The 19,481-nt window shown below is 38.1% G+C and overlaps 1 protein-coding gene across 1 annotated transcript in view; it reads left to right on the top strand.

The window, feature by feature from the left end:
• Nucleotides 1-18,730, top strand: part of SETDB1 (SET domain bifurcated histone lysine methyltransferase 1) — a gene marked incomplete in the record, with an annotated part of 3,089,600 nt that extends 3,070,870 nt beyond the window's left edge. Inside the window, 1 exon segment of the mRNA XM_044080041.1 lies at nucleotides 18,320-18,730. Within this exon segment, the coding sequence (XP_043935976.1) occupies nucleotides 18,320-18,437 (118 nt within the window).
• Nucleotides 18,731-19,481: the final 751 nt, after the last annotated feature.

Below are 19,481 nucleotides of genomic sequence, written 5' to 3'. Positions count from 1 at the left end.
AATTGCATGATCTATTTATCAAAGAGGGGGATGTAGAACAGTGTGTATGTGCTTTGTCTTTAAGAAGCATACAAAGGGCTGAACGTGTGTATATAAATAGCAGGCGCGTGCTATACTCAGTGCCATTTTGAAAGTGCAGCCAGAGAGTGAGCATGTATGAATGAAGGTAGCTAGTTTGTGTACAAGTTACCTAAGTTAAAGTTAATAAGCTTCAATCGTGATGCGTTTGTACATAATAAAGCTGTTTGAACACAACTCACAAAGACTCATCTATTACATCCTGACTAGATGAGTGACAACTTGCATCTACTTTGCCTGACTTTCAGGCTCCAGCACCTAGGAAACCTGATAGGTTCTATAAAGTGCTTGAAGACGTAAAATTCCTATATGAAAATTCTTTGGTAGTTCCATCTGCTATTACCTGTTGCTAATGCTCTACCCTCAGACAGAGATAATAGAGCCACAAACAGATATGGAGAGAGGGTGTAAACCTATGGTACTCCGGCTTTCAGATTTCTGAATTATAATCACAAATTACTAAATATATGTTGTCTAGTCTGAGTGATTTGAACAAAACCCTGTCTAACCTTGAAGTGCCTGAAACAAAACAGTAGGCTATTTCCATGGTGGGTCAAGCTACCCAGGTGTCAAGATGTGAAGTGCAGTTGTGATGCAGTTGAAGCTTCATCCAGAGCAGCTTTTACTGGATCATTTATCAGAAGATTTGCATGAGGATATTAAAGCTAAACACTTGGATTCCCCTGTTAATAGTGATCTATTTGTTTGTGAGGTTGCAGACTTGTTTAAATTCTTGAAAGAACAAAGGAAAATAATGCGAGATTTGAAGTAAATCTTCCTTACCTGTCTTCCTAGGTATTAGAGGAACTAGCTTACTCGTATCTAATGCATTGTCCTGGACAGTTTGCTTCAGATGAAGAGGACACTGTCTCCCCTGATTCCCCTATAGAGGAATTTTCATTTTGAGAAATTATTACTAAGATTATGTAACATTTTGAATGGCAGTCCAAACAAGTTTCTGATGTAAGAAAAAGATACTATGACTTGCTTGAGGTAGGAGCCCCTAAGCTCACCCCCCCCCAGTATTAGAAACCTTTCTAGATGCTTTTGCATCCACCTCTCCTGACTCCCAACCTCCAGCTACCAAAAAAGCCACGCTGGTTTTACAAGGTCGCTGAAAACATGAAGTTTCTGTACAAAAACACTATAACAGACCCCTCAGTCGTTTCTATCTCAGCTGATTAGCCACAAAGCTTTTACTGCAGCGAATGTGTTGCCTATTGTGGTAAGAAGGTCTACACCTCTGCCACCCTGGTGTTTATGGCCTTAAATTATAAAAACTCAGATGGCAAATTATCTTCTCTTGGTTTTGTGGGAGTTAAATAAAACTGATACTAAATGAGAGGGTTCCCATCTTCAATCAGACTAGGCAAGTAATGATGTTTTACTAGAGTCTGTTCTTCATAGGGATCTTTTGTTTAGCCCTACTGCAGCTGAACTTTTGAAATTTCTGCAAGAGAAAGGAAAGATTATGTAGGATGTCAAATTGATTTTTTTCATTTCTGTCCGTAGGCATCAAAGAATCATTCTTCCAAGTCTACTTCTTTTGGTCATAGAGAAAAAAAATCAACATAAGAGGGCAGTAAACAGCCTAGGTAAAGATTTCAGGAGAAATCCTTCAGAGCTCCCAAGCCTGGAAAACCCATTTTCCAGACAAGTCAGCTTCAGATTGTCTTCTGCTTCCTACCTCCCTCCTCTGTCTAAAAACCCCCTTATCTAGAAGACTGACTGTGTCCACTCTGTCCCTCCGAGCTTAGCAACTCATTACTACAGACAAATGGTCTTGTCTGTCGTACAGCAAGGTTGCAAAATATCCTAGAGGGAGCACCCTTCATTGAGGGGAATTCATCTACCACCTCTCTACTAGGTTCATCTCCTTCTGCCTCCCCCCATTCATAATCTTTTTATGCCAGTGGGACCATAAAATCCATTCCTCCCCATAATCAACCCTTCCTGCTGGAAATTCCTCATGTTCTGTGTCATTTATTCGCACTTTCATTTTTCTGTTTTACCCTTCCATCTATCCATCACACACAGTGTCTTTACAAAGTGTCTCGGACTGGCCATGGCCTTTTGCAGAACACAGGGAATACATATATTTCTCTGCATCACTGTATACTTCCAACAACAGGATTTTTTGCTTTACTGCACAATTTCAGCAGCATGAGCCCTGTAAAATAGTGCATAGCAGATTCTAAAACTGTAAGTCCCATACAAGCAGGCACAGCCCCACACACACACTTATAATAAACATGCGTATACATGTAAAACTGCATTGTACTTTTGAAGTGAATCTGAGAAAGCCTAAAGGCAAAAGTGTTTCCAAATGTTTATTTTCTGATTGAGTTCTGACCTTATTTGTCCTGTTTTATTTTGTTTTTTTAATGTTTTTGTTCCTTTAAGTTGTGTTAAGGTGGGGCTAGTTCCCTAACACTGTTTAAATGTAAAATGATAACAAGACTTCAGCGTAATATGGAGACAGCAAGTAAGAGCCCCATTCCATTGGCTATACCAATGGTGGCTTAATTTTTCCACCAAACAAACTGTCTCTGCCTAGGCATGTGTGGTACCTCCCGCTGGTGTGATGCTATTTAAGCTCAAAATTTGTCACTTTGGAGTCCGACAACAATGTTTGTCCATCATTGAATAAAGATCTACTTAAACCCTTAACTGCACTTTTGTTTTCCCTCTGAATAGAGGACTTATTTATTTTGCTAAATTTTGCTAACCTAGCTGTGGCCAGGATCTGACATTCTGAATGATGATCCTTATTTCTAAGCATAAAGCTAAATGGGACATCTTCTGCCAAGAACTGGATGTCCAGTTAGTATGTAAAAACTTTTGGGAGACATATGGGTACCAAAATTCAGAATTTTCTTGCCCTTATAGAATTCAGTTGGATGCTCATCTATAATGCAGCTTCATTTTTCAGTGATCAGCTCATAGGTCATTTCCTGGGCAGATAAGTACCCCTCAGGGGAATTTCCCTGTTAATTTTTTTACTAAAAGTTTGTGGTAAGAATTTTTTCCTTATGTTTAGCAAAAAAAAAAAAATGTTTTGTCCTTTTAGTTTAGGAGAGTCCCATTATGTCCATTCCTGCAAGATTTGTTGGGTGTTCACTTAAGACAATATGCAGTCTTTCCCCCAAATATGCAACAAAATCTAGAAGATTTAAGATTTTTGCTTGGAAATGTTTACATAGGTATGTTTATACCCCAAGTAGACTTCAGAGAATTTTTCCTCGGGTAGACAGCAAATGTTGGAGGTGTGATGGGGAAGAAAGAGGTAATTGGGAACATATTTTCTGAGAGTGTACTGAGTTGGCAGACTTTAAATATTACCTGCAGACTACTGTATCAGAGATACTGGGTGAGAAATTGGTGCATCTATTTTTCTGAGCTGTAATACAGAATCGGAATTGTCTAGACTTAGTAAGACTTTGCTGAGTCTAATTATGGTTGCTGGCAAAAAAGCATTTACTAGAAAATAGAAATCAGAGTCTAAACCAGCATTACTAGAAGTAGTGAATATAGTAACAGAGATAACGAAAAGGGTAGGAGCAAATTACATAGAAAAAATGGGAATTGTGGGAACAATACATACAGGGGAGGAATGCGATTTAATAAAAGGCAGGATTTAACTGAGCTATGTAATGTTTGATGGTTAGTGATTAGTTAGCTTATAAGTGATATATAATGTTTGCTACTAAGATTGCCAGTATGGTTTGTGATGTATAATGCTTTCAACTAAAATTGGCAATATAATTTGTTTGCATTTATATAATGTATGATTGCTTGTGTCATAAGTGATAATTTAATAAAGTTTTTTTGTTGTTAATCTGACTGTATATTGTCCTTTATTATCAGCCTTGGTATATTTTTGGAGAACAAACCCTAAAAGCCTTCCCTTTTTCTTCCATGAAAACCAGCTTTTCATTGTCAGATGTCCCCCTTCAGCTAAGGAAGAAGAAAAGAGCCGCCAAAGAGGCTCATGAAACTTCCTTGCCTTCTGCCTCTCTCTACTGGTTGCAGATCGATGAATCCGCTGTGGCTGTAACAGAAGCTTTGGTTCGGCGGTCTGATGTTCCTAACCCCTTTGATGTTGCTTTCCAAGATGCTGCTAAGCATCAAGAACCTAGCACATCAAACTTCTAAGATGGCTGCACACTGAGTAACAACTTAATTTCAGCTCTTCCAGTTTGAAAACAAAATTTGTCTTTTTGAGAAAATGTCAGGTACTGCCTAGTAAGAGTACTGCCTGAATGCCAACAAAGAAGAAATTTAGAGGACCTGAAAGAAAATCAGCCATAAAAGCTGTGTAGAAAACACTGGTAGGGAAGAATCCTGCAGCTGCTCAGCAAAAAGCAGTTCAAGCTCCAACTTTGGTGCAAGACACGACTTCCAGTAATCTACAGGAAAAAAAAATAAGTCAAATGTGCTCAGAGTTGAGTAAAATAAACAAAACACTGCAGGAGTATATCAAGTCAAGTAAAAAAATGATGGAAAAATGGAAAAAGCTTTAAATATTCAGATGAGCTGATGAAATTGCAAAAAGCAGTAGTTGAAGTGAAGAAAAGGCTGGCTGAGTATGAGACTGCTCAGGAAGAGATTTTCAAAAAATGGAAGAATTAGAGGACAGAGCACATAGGGAAAACCTGAGATTTTCTGTTGTACCAATGAGACTGGAAAGAACAGACTAATACTTTTATGAAAGCACAAAAAGCACAAATAAGCAACTGGACTGGTATTCTGAAGCAGGAGTTGTTAATTGAAAGGGCACATTATGTGTATGCTCCAAACCTGGACATGAGAAAGCAGCCAAGACCTCTAATAGTAAAGGTGCAATCCTGCCAGCAGAAGGAGTTGATTCTGACAAAACTGTTGCAGAAGGACAAAGTATTAAAAGTTGGAGACAGTAGAGTGTTTGTGGAAAATGATTACTCACTGTATGCCAGGCAGAAGAGGATTACATTTATTCCAGCAATTGGAATCTCAAGAAGCAGATGTGGGATTCAACCTGCATATCCAGCTATCTTAAGAACATTTTCCCTGGAGGGTCAGCGTCCTTTTTTGACATAGAACATAGGAGGAAATGTATCAGTTTGCACAACAAAAAGTGAGCTGTCAGACAGAGGGGGATTTTGGTTCTTACTTTGTTAGACTTGTAGGGGAGTCCAAAGCATATATCCTACTTATGTTATTAATGTTTGGAAGAACATTGAGAATAGGGAGGAAAGAGCTAACTGTAAGTAAAGCAGTTTTGTTCTTAACAGTATTTTTACAGAACATGCCATATACTGCATGTTATATAGTAAAGCTTTTTCAGTTATTTTTGTGTGTAATAGTGATACTAAAGTAGATGGGTGCCAGCTCTGTTATATGGATATTGAAAGTAATATACAAGCAGTTAAAATGTTTTTCGTCCCTTTAGTCTTGTATACAAGTCAAGCATATTTTTATCAACCAGATAAGTTGTGGATAGTAATTAATAAAGAGCTGAAGGATTTTATCTGAGAGGGAAGACAGCAAGAGTCAAGTGGAATATTCTTCCAGTAGTACAGGGCAGATTGGGATTTTGGGATTACCTAATTTGAATGGGGTATTTCAGAACAATAAAGTTAAGGTTCCTATACATAGCACAAGCAGAAAACTATAACTCAGAATGGAAAGAGATGGAGAGACGGGGTGAAGTTCAAGTAACGGGGAGAGACTGGGAGTTTGGATGCAAACCTTTAAGGAGAACAACAGTAATCATACAGAATTTTATATTCATAAAGTTAGCAGAAGGTATTCTAAGAATTAAGCCAATATGGGAATGGAGAAGAGAGATTCTGCTGATAGGGATGACGGCAATTAGGGATACAGACAATAGACAAAAGGGGGTGGAGTATACTGGAGAAAACTGACAAAGAAACCAAGGTACTGCGAGCAAATATAGAGAGGGAAAGGTAATAGGTTGGGAAGATGCCAAGAAATTATTTAGACTACAGGTTAGAGATTGCCTTCCATATCAAGGATTGGTATCAGAGTACAGGCAAAGAGAAAGAAATAGGGGGCTACTAAATGAAAGACCAGCACTGGTAGAGTTCTTAGTAGTATCTAGAACAGAAGTTGCCATTAAGAAAGGGATAATTAGTAGAGCACATAAAATATTGCATGATAACTATAACAACTATAATAATCAAAAGAGGTTAGGAAGAATTGGGAAGAGAGATTGGAATGTTTAAGCAATTCACAAAGAAACAGTGGGGAGGATATATGAATGTCTCCCAAATATGCAACAAAATCTAGAAGATTTAGGATCTCTGCCTAGAAGTGTTTACATAGATATGTTTATACCCCAAGCAAGCTTCAAAGAATCTTTCCTCAAGTAGACAGCAAATGTTGGAGATGTGATGGGAAAGAAAGAAGTAACTGGGAACATATTTTCTGGGAGTGTAATGAGTTGACTGACTTAAAAGTTGTCCTGCAGACTGGTCTGTTGGAGATGCTGGGTGACCAAATTGCAGTGACTAGGGAAATGATTTTTTGAGCTATGGTACAGAGTTGGAATTGCCTAGACATAGTAAAGCCTTGGTTAGTCTAATTATGATGTCTGCCAAAAAAGCAATAACTAGAAAATGGAAATCAAAGTCTAAAGCAACTTTAGTAGACGTAACAAAGATTGTAACGGAGATAAAACAACTGGAACTGTGATCTTTAGAAAAGGGTAGGAGTAAATTACAGAAGAAAAAATTTGAAATGCGGGACTACTACAGAGGAACAATGTTTAAAAGATGGCAGGATCTGAATGAGCTATGTAAAGGTTGACTGACAATGATTGGATATATTAAAAGTGATGCCTAATGTTTGCAGCTACAGTTGTGTTGCTGCGGTTTGTAAGGTAGAATGCTTGCAACTGAGATTGTGCCTGTATGATTTATTTTCATTTATATAAATGTAAGATTGTCTGTAACACATGATTTAATAAAGATGTTTCTTTTATAAATAAAAAAGCTGAAAAGAAAAGTAGATGGATGCCCCTTTTCCTTCTTTCTTTTTTCTTGTTCACTTTAAAGAAATGCAGGCACTGTAATGAAAAATAGAAGAAAGCCCGGACAAAAGAGCACGATACAAGTAAAATTTATATGTTTTTTCTTACTTTTTTATAGGGGAGTGACTGGATTAAGGCCCTTGGCTTGATGTAACAAGTTTTAAGTGGAAGCAAGTAATAAAAGAACATTGAATGTAATGAAATGTTTACCATAAGCAAATAAATGTTCACATTGCAACAGCTTATAACTGAAGGCAAATGTGTGTCTCGGTCTATATTTCTATGTAGACAATCTGATAAGGGCAATAAAAACTGATTTTTTTTTCTTTCACTGTCTGAAGTGTACTGTTTTTCTGAAAGCAGTCAAGTTGTTTTCTACATCTGGGAGAGGAATAAAGATAGGAGAAAAACAGACGGCACTTAGTGTAAGTAGAAACACAGGCTGCACCATGCGTCTTATCATGGATAACCTTCATTATAAGTCAGTTAATGCTTGTGAGTGCAGCTGTCAGTCTGGGAAAAGTGTTCCTATTAGGAAGTCAGACTTCATTATTTGAAGGTGTACATAAGTTTTGTATATTTGTATTAAGTTAATAGGTTCTGGGGTGTGGTTGTTTTTTTTTGTTTGAATATTTTCATTAAAACAAAAAGTCTTGTAAGATGTGGTATAGGTTCAAATGGATATACCACGAAGCAACTGTGTAAAAGATCAAACTCCCAAGTATTAGTGCATGCGTGTAACACAAATGCTGAAACTAGACATCTAAAACAAATGTGTTAATACAGAACAGGTGGGAATAATAACTTCTTATATAATGGCAACACTTGCCATATCATCATTGAATGTGAATGGTTTCACAGGTATATACGAAAAAGAGAGAGTAGTGAACTATATTAAGAAATGCAGAGTACAGAGAGTTATGTTACAGAAGACTGAGCATACAAATTTAATAAAGAAAGGATTTCAGAATGGTTGTTCAGTGGAATATCTGGGACAAAGGAAAAGGGGAGTGCTTGTATTAATTACTAAAGGAGCCCCATTAGTGATAGAAGAGAGAAAAAAGATAATGGTAGATTTGCAGTAATAAGGTAATACTGGCAAGGGAGGAGGATTATTGTGGCATGTATTTATATTCCACCTAAAACTGCCACAGTGGAGCTTAAGAACATTCTGCTTTTAGCAGGGAATATTACTTACAGGTGTGGACTGGAATTTGGTTTGATATAGTGAGGATGTATCTGGGGGCCTAGAAAGGAAAATATAACAAAAGACATTTATTAAATTATTCGGTATGGAAAATGTGAATTCAGTAATAGGAGCTCGGAGAGAATTTATATATTATTTCCCAAGGTACAAAAACTGGGCCTCGGCTAGGTTACACAGAAATTATATTTCACAGGAACATGTGCACTTAATTGAAAGTTTTGATATGTACCCAATAACTATCTGTTAAACAGAGAGGAATTTAAGGAATGTATTGAGGAAATTATTCAGGAGTTATTGGGAAGATAGAATTTTTTTCAGAAAATAAAGCTTGTGTGTGATGAAATGAAAGGGGAGTATAAAAAAGAGTAGAAATAAACGAAAAAGATGTGGTTAAGTAACAAGCTATTTAGAGGGGCTGACAGAGCTAAACATATGGCAGAATAAGAGGAATATCAGAACAAAAAGAGGTGCAACCACTGAGTGCTAAAGAGAAAATCAGAGACTACCTTGATAATGTGCATGAGTTTAGAAAGAAGCAACTGTTTTTTATAACTCCAGAGCACAAAAGCTTTTAGCAAAACGGCTCAGGCAAGAGAAAGTAAAAGGGTTGTAGCCAAGTTTAGGGAGCCTATAACAAGTAAAATAACCGGAGATAATGTAGAGATGCTAGAAATATTTTGGAAATGTTATGATAATCTGTATAAAGCAGAGAAATCTGGAAATCAAGAAGTACAAATGGAAATGCTTGTGGAAGAATTAAATGAGCTTCATCTTCCTTTCACCTTGGCATAATTAATAGCATAGGAGGAGATGAGATAAAAATGGTTATGTATAACAAGCCTATAGTAAAGTTGCCAGGAATATATGGTATTCTTCTGGAAGTTTGGAATCTATGAGGGAAGAAAGTGATAAAGATGTGGAAGGTGTTTAACAGTATTTTAAAAGGAGTAGAAGAACCAACATCTTGGAAGAAAGTTGTGGTGGCTGTAATACCTAAAGATAGTAAAGACCCATCAGATCTGGCTTCATATAGGCCCATTTGATTCTAAATCATAATTATAAAGTGTTTATGTCTACAGTGGTTAAAAGGATGGAAATGTGATGCCAAAATTGATAGATATAGATCAGTGTGGTTTTGTGGAGGGGAGGCAGACATTTGACCACATTAATAAAACAATGATGATCCAGAGGGAACAGACTGTAAGAAAATACCACTGTTGGTGGTGGTCAGTCTTGATGCAGAGAAAACATTCAACAAGTAAGCTATGATTTTATGAGTAGGGCATTGCAAGCTTTGCATTCCCTAACAATAATAAGGCTACTTAGCAGGATATTTGAGGGATTGGGGGGGTGAAAATTAAAGTGGGGAATCCTATCTGATAAGTTCTGTTTGAACAGAGGAAACAGGCAGAGGTGTCTTCTTTCCCCTTTGTTATTTGCATTATATTTAGAACCACTGGCAAAAAAATAAGGGACTAGTAAATTCAAGGTTATAATTTGCATGGTAATCAAGCAAAGTTGGCTTTATTTGCACACAATATATTTTGTACCTGATTAAACCAGAAATCAACTTTCAGTGTTGTGAAGTGTTCTGAGACCGTTTCAAGTCTTTTCGGGATACAAAACATTAAGTTAAAACAAAGGCAATAGGTGAAAACTGTGTACCACACACAAATTGGTTCAGCATTACCCATATTTAGGGGACATGATAGTTAAGAGTATGGGTTAAAAAGGATTATGTTATGGCAGCTAAGGATATGTGGGAAGAGATTAAACAAAAGATGGTACAAAAACGGTGAAGCTAGAAGCCCTGTTTTATGGATAGCAAGATATGAGCAGTGAAAATGTTTCAGTCCCTTTAATTTTTACTCTGGTCAGGCATATTTTTGTCAACCAGAGGAGAAGTTGTGGATAGCAATTAATAAAGAGTTGAAGGATTTTATCTGTGAGAGGAAGAGGGCACGAGTAGTGGTATAAGTTGATCCTTCCAAAAGAACAGGTTTGTCTGGGATTACCTGATTTGAAAGGGTATTTCAGAGCTACACGGATAAGGCTCCTATACGTAGCACAAGCAGAAAGCTGTAATTCAGATTGGAAATGGATGATGAAACCAGGGGAAGGGGTTGAAGAAGTAAGGAGAGACTGAGATTTTAGATGCAGATCCTTAAGGAGAACAATAATAACTATACAGAATATTATTTTCTTTAAGTAGCAGAAAGTATTCTAAGAACTAAGCCAACACAGGAATGGGTAAAGAAGATTCTACTGATAAGGATGACTGCAATTAGGGGTACAGAGAATAGGCAAAATGAGGCTGGAATTTACAGGAGAAGACTGGCTAAGGGTCCAAGGTATTGGAAGCAGATAATTAGAGAGGGAAATGTAGTAGAATGGGATGAGACCAAGAGTACATTTGGACAGTGGGCTAGAGATCACCTTCCCTATAAAGAGTTGATATCAGAGTATAGGCAGAGAGAAAGGAATAGGGGGAACCTAATGGAAGACCAGCCCTGGTAGAGTTTCTAGTGTAATCTAGAACAGAAGATGCTGTTAAAAAAAAGGGATAATTAGTAGGGTATGTAAAATATTGGATAAATATAGGAATCAATCAGAGAAGGTTAGAAAGGCTTGGGAAGAGAGATTGGATAAGCAATTGACGAAGAAACAATGGGAGGGATATATGTAAGGCACCCAAATATGCAGTAAAGTCTAGAAGATTTTGGATTTTTGCTTGGAAGTGTTTACGTAGGTTTTTTTATACCCCAGGCAGGTTCCAAAGAATATTTCCTCAGGTAGATTGCAAATGTTAGAGGTGTGATGGGGAAGAAAGAGGAAATTGGGAACATATTTTTTTGAGTGTATAATAACTTGCCAGACTTTAAAAATTTCCTGTAGACAACTCTGTCAGAAGTACTGAGTGAGCAATTTGGTGTAACTAAGGAAATGATTTTTGGCACAGTGATACAGAATCAGAATTGCCTAGACATAATAAATCTTGGTAAGTTTAATTCTGGTCGTTGCCAAAAAAGCGATTACTAGAAAATGGAAATCAAAAGTCTAAACCAGCCATACTCGAAATGGTGAATATAGTAACAGAGATAGAAGAAGTGGGATCTTTAGACAATTGTAAGAGCAAGTTACATACAAAAATGGGAATTGTGGGAGCAATAAATGGAGAGTAATGGTTTGGAGAAGGAATGAGGTTTTAAGAAAGGCAGGAATTGAATGAACTTTGTAGTATATGATTGATAGTGACTGTATAAAAGATACTATGTGATGTATAATCTTTGCACCTGAAAATATGTTAGTATGGTTTGTTTTAATATATATATATATATATATATATATATATATATATATATATATATATATGTATGTATGATTGGATGATTGCCTGTGTCATAACTAATAAATCAATAAAGGTGTTTTTTGTTTAAAAAAAAAAAAACTAGCACACCCTCTAAAGTCTTGATGTCAGGCTGTTGCTGAGAAGAGAGAGCACCACCTTTATCTTTAGGGGCAGACATAATACCTCAAATCTTCATAAGGGAGGAGGTAACAGGTTCCCTTAGGGATGACAGATGTCGAATGCATCTAAAACAGTCAAGTCAAGATACTCCAAGAAAAAATCTCAAAGTACCTTGCACTACCTTTCACTCCATCTAGTGTTAAGGAGTCAAAGGATGAATGGTATAGCTTTGCTAAAGAGTTTTTCAGAGCATATCAGTCTCTTCAGCCATCTTCTCCAGTTTTCTCTCATTTTAAGATGAAAAGATCCTCCTCTTCTTCTAAGGACGATTCTCTTTCAGAAACAAAAGAGGAAGGACTTGGTTATGCATCCCCTGGTCTCCTCTCCTGCTCTTTTTGAGTCTGAATTGGAACAAAATGTCTCTTCTGACTCTAGTTGAGGAGCTTTCTTTTTTCAGATGTGAATTCTAAAATTAAGTACCTTTTTCAATGGGAAGGAGTAGAAATTTCAGAAATTCAGAAGAGGAGTTATGACTTCCCCCAAACTTCTATTTATACCACCTGTCATTGCAGCCTTGGAGGATGCTTTCAACGTTTCTCATTTTTCTGCTGATGCTCATTGTCCTGCTCCCAAAAAGCCTGAATCAGAATAATATCTTTTCTTAGACCCTTTGGCAGACACTGCTATCATTTCCTTGAATAAAGTGGTGTCTTCCAACCCCATGACAAAAAGGTGCATAACTTCTTCAACCATGGCCTTCTGAGTACTAAAGAGTCATGCTTATATGGCCAGAATCTTTCTTGCGACTGTGTCTGGTGTAAATCAGATAATTTCTAATTTGCTTTCTATCTATATTCTGATGTCAAATCCTCCCTGACTAATATATACTGTCGTCTGCATCTCAGATTACAGAACATATCCTAAAGTGTTTTTATCCCGGTTGATGCAGTTTGTACAGCTAATGCCACAGAATTAGTAATGTGGAGATTTTCCTGTCTTAGATTACAGAGTCTCTGTGGATGTTAAAGCCCAAACCCTTATGCTATGTTGGCTAAAGAAGTCAATTTTTATAGCTCCTCTGCTGGTATTTTAAAACAGTTGGTTGAGAGGGTCAAACTGATTCAGGGAGTAAAGAAACTTCTTAAGTGCCCAGTTCCAGAATTTCTCCTTCCTGCCCTAGACCCTTTTTCCAGAAACTCTTAAAAGTCATGGAAGCAGCAATACTAAAAGAAATGGCAGGGGGGATTAAAAAAGGGAAGTGCCCCCCCAGGAGTGTGCTCAAACAAAGAAAAGTGCATGACTATGTAAGCTTTCCTTCCTCCCCCAATCCTTTCTGACCCCATCCATCCTTGCAGAATAGCAGAAAATGTTTCTCATTCCTTACAATTTTAATAGAAAATTACAATAGATGCTTGGATACTAGGAATAATGCAGCAGGGCTACGAGCAGCAGTGGAGCGTCTACCCTGCAAAGTCAGGAGTGCCACACCATCCAAAAAAATTAAACATTTGTTTCCTCCAGTTTTGACACAGATGGTGACACTGGACATCATAGATCCAGTTTCCAGATCTCAACAGGGAAAATAATTGTACTGTTATTTTTAGTACCTAAGGAGTATAGTCTTAGACCTTCTAAAGGTATTCTTAAAAAATTCCAAAGTTTGAAATGCTTTTTCTTTAGAAAATTTCCCCTCATTCATTCCCACTGTTTTTTAGTTACTTTGGATCTCAAAGATGCTTATTGTCATATACCAATCCACAAAGATTTTCGACTTAGATTTTTTTTTGTATGTGGATTACATTTTTAATTTACCCTTTGGCGGTCCATGAATCCAAGGCTATTCACAAAATGCCTGGCTGTAGTAATTGCCTTTTCTAGAATGCAGGAAATCTACATTTATCCGTATTTGAATGATTACCTCATTTTAGCAGACTCATCTTGAGACCATCCAAGCATCGTTTTTCTTCACCGCAAATCATTTTCAAAATCTAGACTTCAGACTCAGCCCGGAGAGAGGCCTTCCCTGATTCCTTCCCACAAGTTGACATTTCTGAGATGCTTGTCAAACAGTTCTTTCAAGATGACCTGTCTCCTTCCAGAAAAGTCTGCAGTTCCTGGATGTAATTCACCAGTCTGACCATTGCAAGGGAGTATCTGGGAATTCTAGGTTATATGGCTTAAATTTAATTTTTGCCTTAGCCAGACACCATAGGAGGAAGATTCAGTGGTTCCTTCAGAAAAGTCTGGACCCAGCACCAGCATCATTTGTCCTTTCCTGTGCCAGTCCTGGACTTTATAAATAAATAAATAAATAAATAAATAAATAACCTCTTGTATCTAGTTGAGTACAGGTCTTCCATCCCCCACCACCACCACAACCCAATCTGTGACTACAGACTTTGCATGGGGGAGGCAATATCCAAGGGAAACAAAATCCAGGGGACTTGGGATCCACATTTCAAAAAGAAATGCATCAACTTCAAAGAAATGATGGCCGTAACAAATTAATTAAAAGCCTTGTATCGACTGTGGTCTCTGCAACCACTACTGGTGAAAACAGACAGCACCACTGTGATGTGGTACATAAACAAGGGGAACAGATCATACCCCTTGTGAAGATTAACCATTATTGTCTGTGAAACTGTATCTTAACACAGTGTCTGTCACTCTCTTTCTCTTTTCAAGCAGCTTGCATTCTGTCAGAGCAGAATACTGTAGCAGACATGCTGTGCAGATCCAGGATAGTCCGTCGCAAATGGAAGTTGCACCCACAGGTCTTCCAGGAGATTGTTCAGCTGTGGGGAACTCCCAAATGAGATTTGTTTACCTCTGTTCACAACAAAGTGTTAAAAAAATTCTGTACCAAGGCACTTTGTGGATAGGCCTGGAAAGCAGATGCTTTTTCTTTCACAGGGATTGTAATGTAACTTTTTGCTTTCCTCCTTTCCTCTCTTGACCAGACTTCTTCAAAAGATACTAAAGGACTCTCAGCAAATTTTTATGGCAATGTGTTTTGGCTTAGAAAGCATTGGTTCTCCCGTCTCATGAAACTGGCTAGAGGCAATTACCACAAACTTCCTCAGTGTACCTACTTACAATAGGACACAAGGGATCACTGACTCACTCCAGCTTGTACAATGTACATCCGACTGGATGACAGGTTTTTGATCCCATTTGAGTAACTTTTTTCTAAGGATGTGCAACAGATATTAAAGGAGGCTAGAAAATGTGCTACTAGAAAATCATATTTGATGAAGTAAAAAAAAAGTTTTTCTGGTTGGTGCCACAGGAGAAAATAGGACACATCCAGAGAGCAGAGGCTCTTACTTCAAGATGAGTGTCTGAGTTGCAAGCTTTCATGCCTATGCAGCCCTTTCTCACCTTTCAGAGAGACAGGATAACCTTAAGAACCAACCCTTCACTTATGCCCAAAGTTGTGTCTTAATTTACCTTAAATCAAATCTGTTCATAGCCCTGTGTTCTTTCCTAAACCCAAAATGGGGGAGAAATGATTCTTCATATTTTGGGTATCTAGAGGCAACTTTCAGATCAACTCTTTACTTCTTTTGATAAGAAAAAGGGGCAGCCAATGTCAAATCATAAAATTTCAAAACGTCTCACTTTATCCATTTTGGTTATTCATACCATGGAAAGACCCCCTCCCCCAAGAAGTTAAGAACCGCTGAAGCTATGAATTCTTCTGGGCCCTTTTGGAAAGGGCGTCCTCTAGAGCTATTCTAGAGGAAGCAGCCTGGTCATTTGTACCTACTTTTACTAAATATTACAAAACTGACTCACTTTCCAGGGCTAGAACTGGATTTGTTTGGTCTGTTCTCTAGGGGCTCCTGCACTCTGGACATTTTTCCACCTTTGCTGTGTTTTAGCAGTCATCCCATATAGCTTTATGCTACTGCAACAGCGATTTAATGATGGACATAGTACAGTTGTGTAAGTGAAGTTACTGTAACATTATATGTTTGAATAGATTACTGTTGCAGTGTTCACACCCTCACACTATCCCTTTTGATTTTACTTATTTTTTTGTCAGATATTTTTCCATTAACAATTTCCTCTTGACCAGGGGTGGAGTTCACTTCCCCTTGCTCTGCTATGATATTGGTGTAGAAATATAGCCTCCCTTTGCTGGGGGCAAGAAAGCTCTGAATTTTGCTGCCCGTGTCTCTCCCTTTTATACCTTCAGTCTCAAGCTGCAGTAGACGGATTGTGTGCAAGGGAAGAGCCCAAAAACTTTTGTGTACTGGATGGATGTCCAATACTTGGCAGGCTAGACCCCATATAGCTTTTTGCTACTGTAACAGTGGTCTATTAGAACATCTGCTGTTATGGTAAGTACATTTATACAGTTGTACCTTCTGCCTTCTCTTCAATATCTCCAGAGAGAAACCTTACATGCTATCTCTGCAGGTGGATGTCCTGCCTCAGAACAGAGGAGCTGTCATACATCCATGTGTGGAGACTTTGCAGCTTACAGCTTGGATGATTTGATTTATCTTTACCTCCAGAAATAGCCTCCCCAAAGGCAGAAGGCAACATGCCCCTTAAGATAAGCTTATTTTTTTCTTTCCACTGAAGCTCAATGATTAGCAGAGTGGCAGATTGCACAATCCTCTTGCAAGTGAAAGGGGCCAACACAATTCACACACAGTGAGTGCGAGTCACTTAGAGGAATTTTGTGCCCGCACTTTGTGCATTTTTTGAAACCAGCCGGTTTCTCTTGTTTCTCCTCTATAATCCAAGGAAGGAACAGGCAGAGAATCTACTCACTCACACACACACACACACACACACAGAAAAAATGACAGCAAAAGAGAGAGTTTTTTTTTTAATAAGACAGAAGCAAAGGAAATGGGAGAGCTATTAACAGTAGTAGTTCAAGATATACCTTTAAAGGTAAAAGGGGAGGGAAAAAAGTTACTGGCAGGAAGAAGAAAGAAGAAATGAAAGTAACCTAATTAAAAGACGTTTACTGCAAAGAAAGGGTTATAAACTATAAGGGAGAGATAGAAATGACTAATTACACTAAAAATGTAAAGAAAAGGAGATTATAAAAGAAGAACATTTTTAATTGTACGACCTGACACCAAGAGCTAGCTGATCGGACCACATCTTCGTAAAGCAGCAAATGAGATCTGGGGTAATGGGGTGAGATGCCTTGTGGGTAAGGGGAGGTGTCCAAGAATTTTTTGGTTGCCACGAGCTTGCTAATGGTGAATTGAATCCAATCGATTGGATCCAGACCCATGTGTGAGTAGAGATGAAAAATCAATAATACAGATGGAACGTTATAGAGAGTATAAACATCTTTTTCTGTTCTCTACTTATACCCGGACAACTAAGATGATGATTACACAGTATGAAAGATATTAGAAGATCAGACCATTTGCATGCTTTGTGGCAGGGAGAGACATAGTCCAACCTATCTCCATATGGCTGACTCATTGTACTATGTTATGTTGTACCTCCCAAGGTAAGACATTAGGAGGCTGAGAGTCCACAGTTTGAAATTAATTTTACCACAGTGGCCTTCCTGATAAGGGTAACTGTTCAGGAAATACGACATGCATCTACATGGTCCTCTGTCAAAACCTTCTGTAAGAATTATAGACTGTTCATTCTACAGGGCCTATTACTACCCAGCCCTTCCTCCTTGGCTCACTCCCTAACTCTATGAGCTCTGGGAATAATCCCATTATTTAGGACTACTGCATCAGTGATTCAAATGAAAACCAAAATACACTTGTTTAAGAACTTATTTAAAATACTAGATGACTGTAGTGAGTCCTGGAGCTGGAGTGTGATAGCCTTATCCCTATATTGCCCTCCCTTCCACTTTTCTCCTATAAGGTTTCAGGCCTACTCAGGACTGAAAAGACTTGAATAACCCTATTTCTTTCACTACCCTCGCCTCTGCTTAGAAATAGAGGATTCCTCCCTTGTAAGCATACCAGACAGCCATCGGGGTTTTCTTCCTGCTATGTTTCTTAAAAAAAAAAAAATAAAAAATTCTCATGCCCGGTGAGTGTTCTGTCAGGAAGACATGCAGTGGGCATAGTGTGGGATTCTCACTCACTTCCAAGAGTGTTGCAAGACTAAAAATTACTTCACCACCCAGAATGAACACATCATGCAAGTTTCACCACAGACATTGGTGCACTTTGCGTACCTTGGGCATGCCTCCCGCCCCTCTCCCCTGAAGAAGTTGAGCAGCTGTCCCTCTTGTCAAGTCTCAGCCTCTAATTGAACTTTCGTCACCTTGGTTGTAGTTTTGGCTTTATCCCTATGCTCCAATAGAGCTTGTCAGGGAGGGCATTGTTTTAATTAGGATTGAGTCTTGGCAATCCAAAATGTTTAAAAAGTTTCTGAACAGTATTTTTGTTGCCTGGTATCAGAGAATGTTGGATTTTGAACTACTGTTTATAGAGTTTAGTTTCCATAGTTCATCAAATAAAAGAAGCAGCAGACCTAAACAGCAAATATTCTGATGTAACCTTTCTCTTTAATTTCCTTACAGGAGGATACGAGCTGGCACAGAGCTTACATGGGATTACAACTACGAAGTTGGTAGTGTGGAAGGGAAAGAACTACTTTGCTGCTGTGGATCCACAGAGTGTCGAGGCAGGTTGCTTTGATATAGCACTGGAAGCACTGATGATGACAACAAACCAGAGTCTGGGGGGGGGTTCTTTAAAATAATAAAATATTTTTTTATTACTGTATGCATTTTTTTTTTCATTTTTGGAAGGAGAATGTGCTGAAAAAGACTTCATGGCTTTCTTCTGGACACTGCTCCCTCTGGCAGGGCATGGCACTGACTGATGACATCAGCAGCAGCACAAGCTCCTGATTTCTCTTTATTTTGTTATTTTTAGCATTCCTCTGCACTTGCTGGATTTGGAATAAAAGTGACACTTGATCAAATACATTTTTTCTCTCCCTCAAGTTCTTGGAATCCCTCGACTAACCATGCTTGGTAAAATTAACCGTGTTTTTGTTTTGTTACTATAGCATCTGTTAAACTGATGTGATGAAGAAATTAGATGATGGTAATGTAGTTTATTATGTCGGCCTCACTTTTTTATTTATTTACATTTGTTTATTTGGGTACTGCATTGTTCCATATTAAACAATTTCTGTCTCCACCCAGGTGAAATAAACATTTCACAAACAAAAAAATATAGAAAGTAATAAAATTTGAACCACCAAGCTGTAAAATACCAGTTATTTATTAAGACACTCAACGTAAGTGTTTTTGGGTGAAGTACCCTTCATTAGACAATTTACAAATAAACTGAATCATCTTTAAAACACAAAGTTGCCAATCACAGTCAATATTGGGCCCTCCTCATCTTGAGGGTGGGTTTAGTGGGAATAACTCCATTCATCCCAGGTGGTCTGTGTGCACACCTCTATAAACCATTTACTTTCATAGTTCATAGGTAGGTAGGTAGGTACAAGGCTATCTGCCTGAGGGCATTTATAAGCCTAGCCAGAGTGTGTCAGCTTTCTCTGCCCCATTGATTAATTAACTGAGCCTCTGTCAAGAAAAGCCAAAGAAGTGATCCCAGGGGTGTATTTTCTGTTACCCATCCACTCGTCAAGGTTTTGCTTGAAGAGTGTTAGTGAGGAGCTCTGCCTAATGTAGTTAGGAATTTTGTTCCAAAGCATGGGGAGTC

Source organism: Protopterus annectens, chromosome 8.part0, assembly GCF_019279795.1.
Source record: "Protopterus annectens isolate FY-2018-M chromosome 8.part0, PAN1.0, whole genome shotgun sequence".
NCBI lineage: Eukaryota > Metazoa > Chordata > Ceratodontiformes > Protopteridae > Protopterus > Protopterus annectens.
The sequence above is the reverse complement of the archived record's forward strand: the minus strand, read 5'-3'. Positions and strand labels throughout refer to the sequence as shown.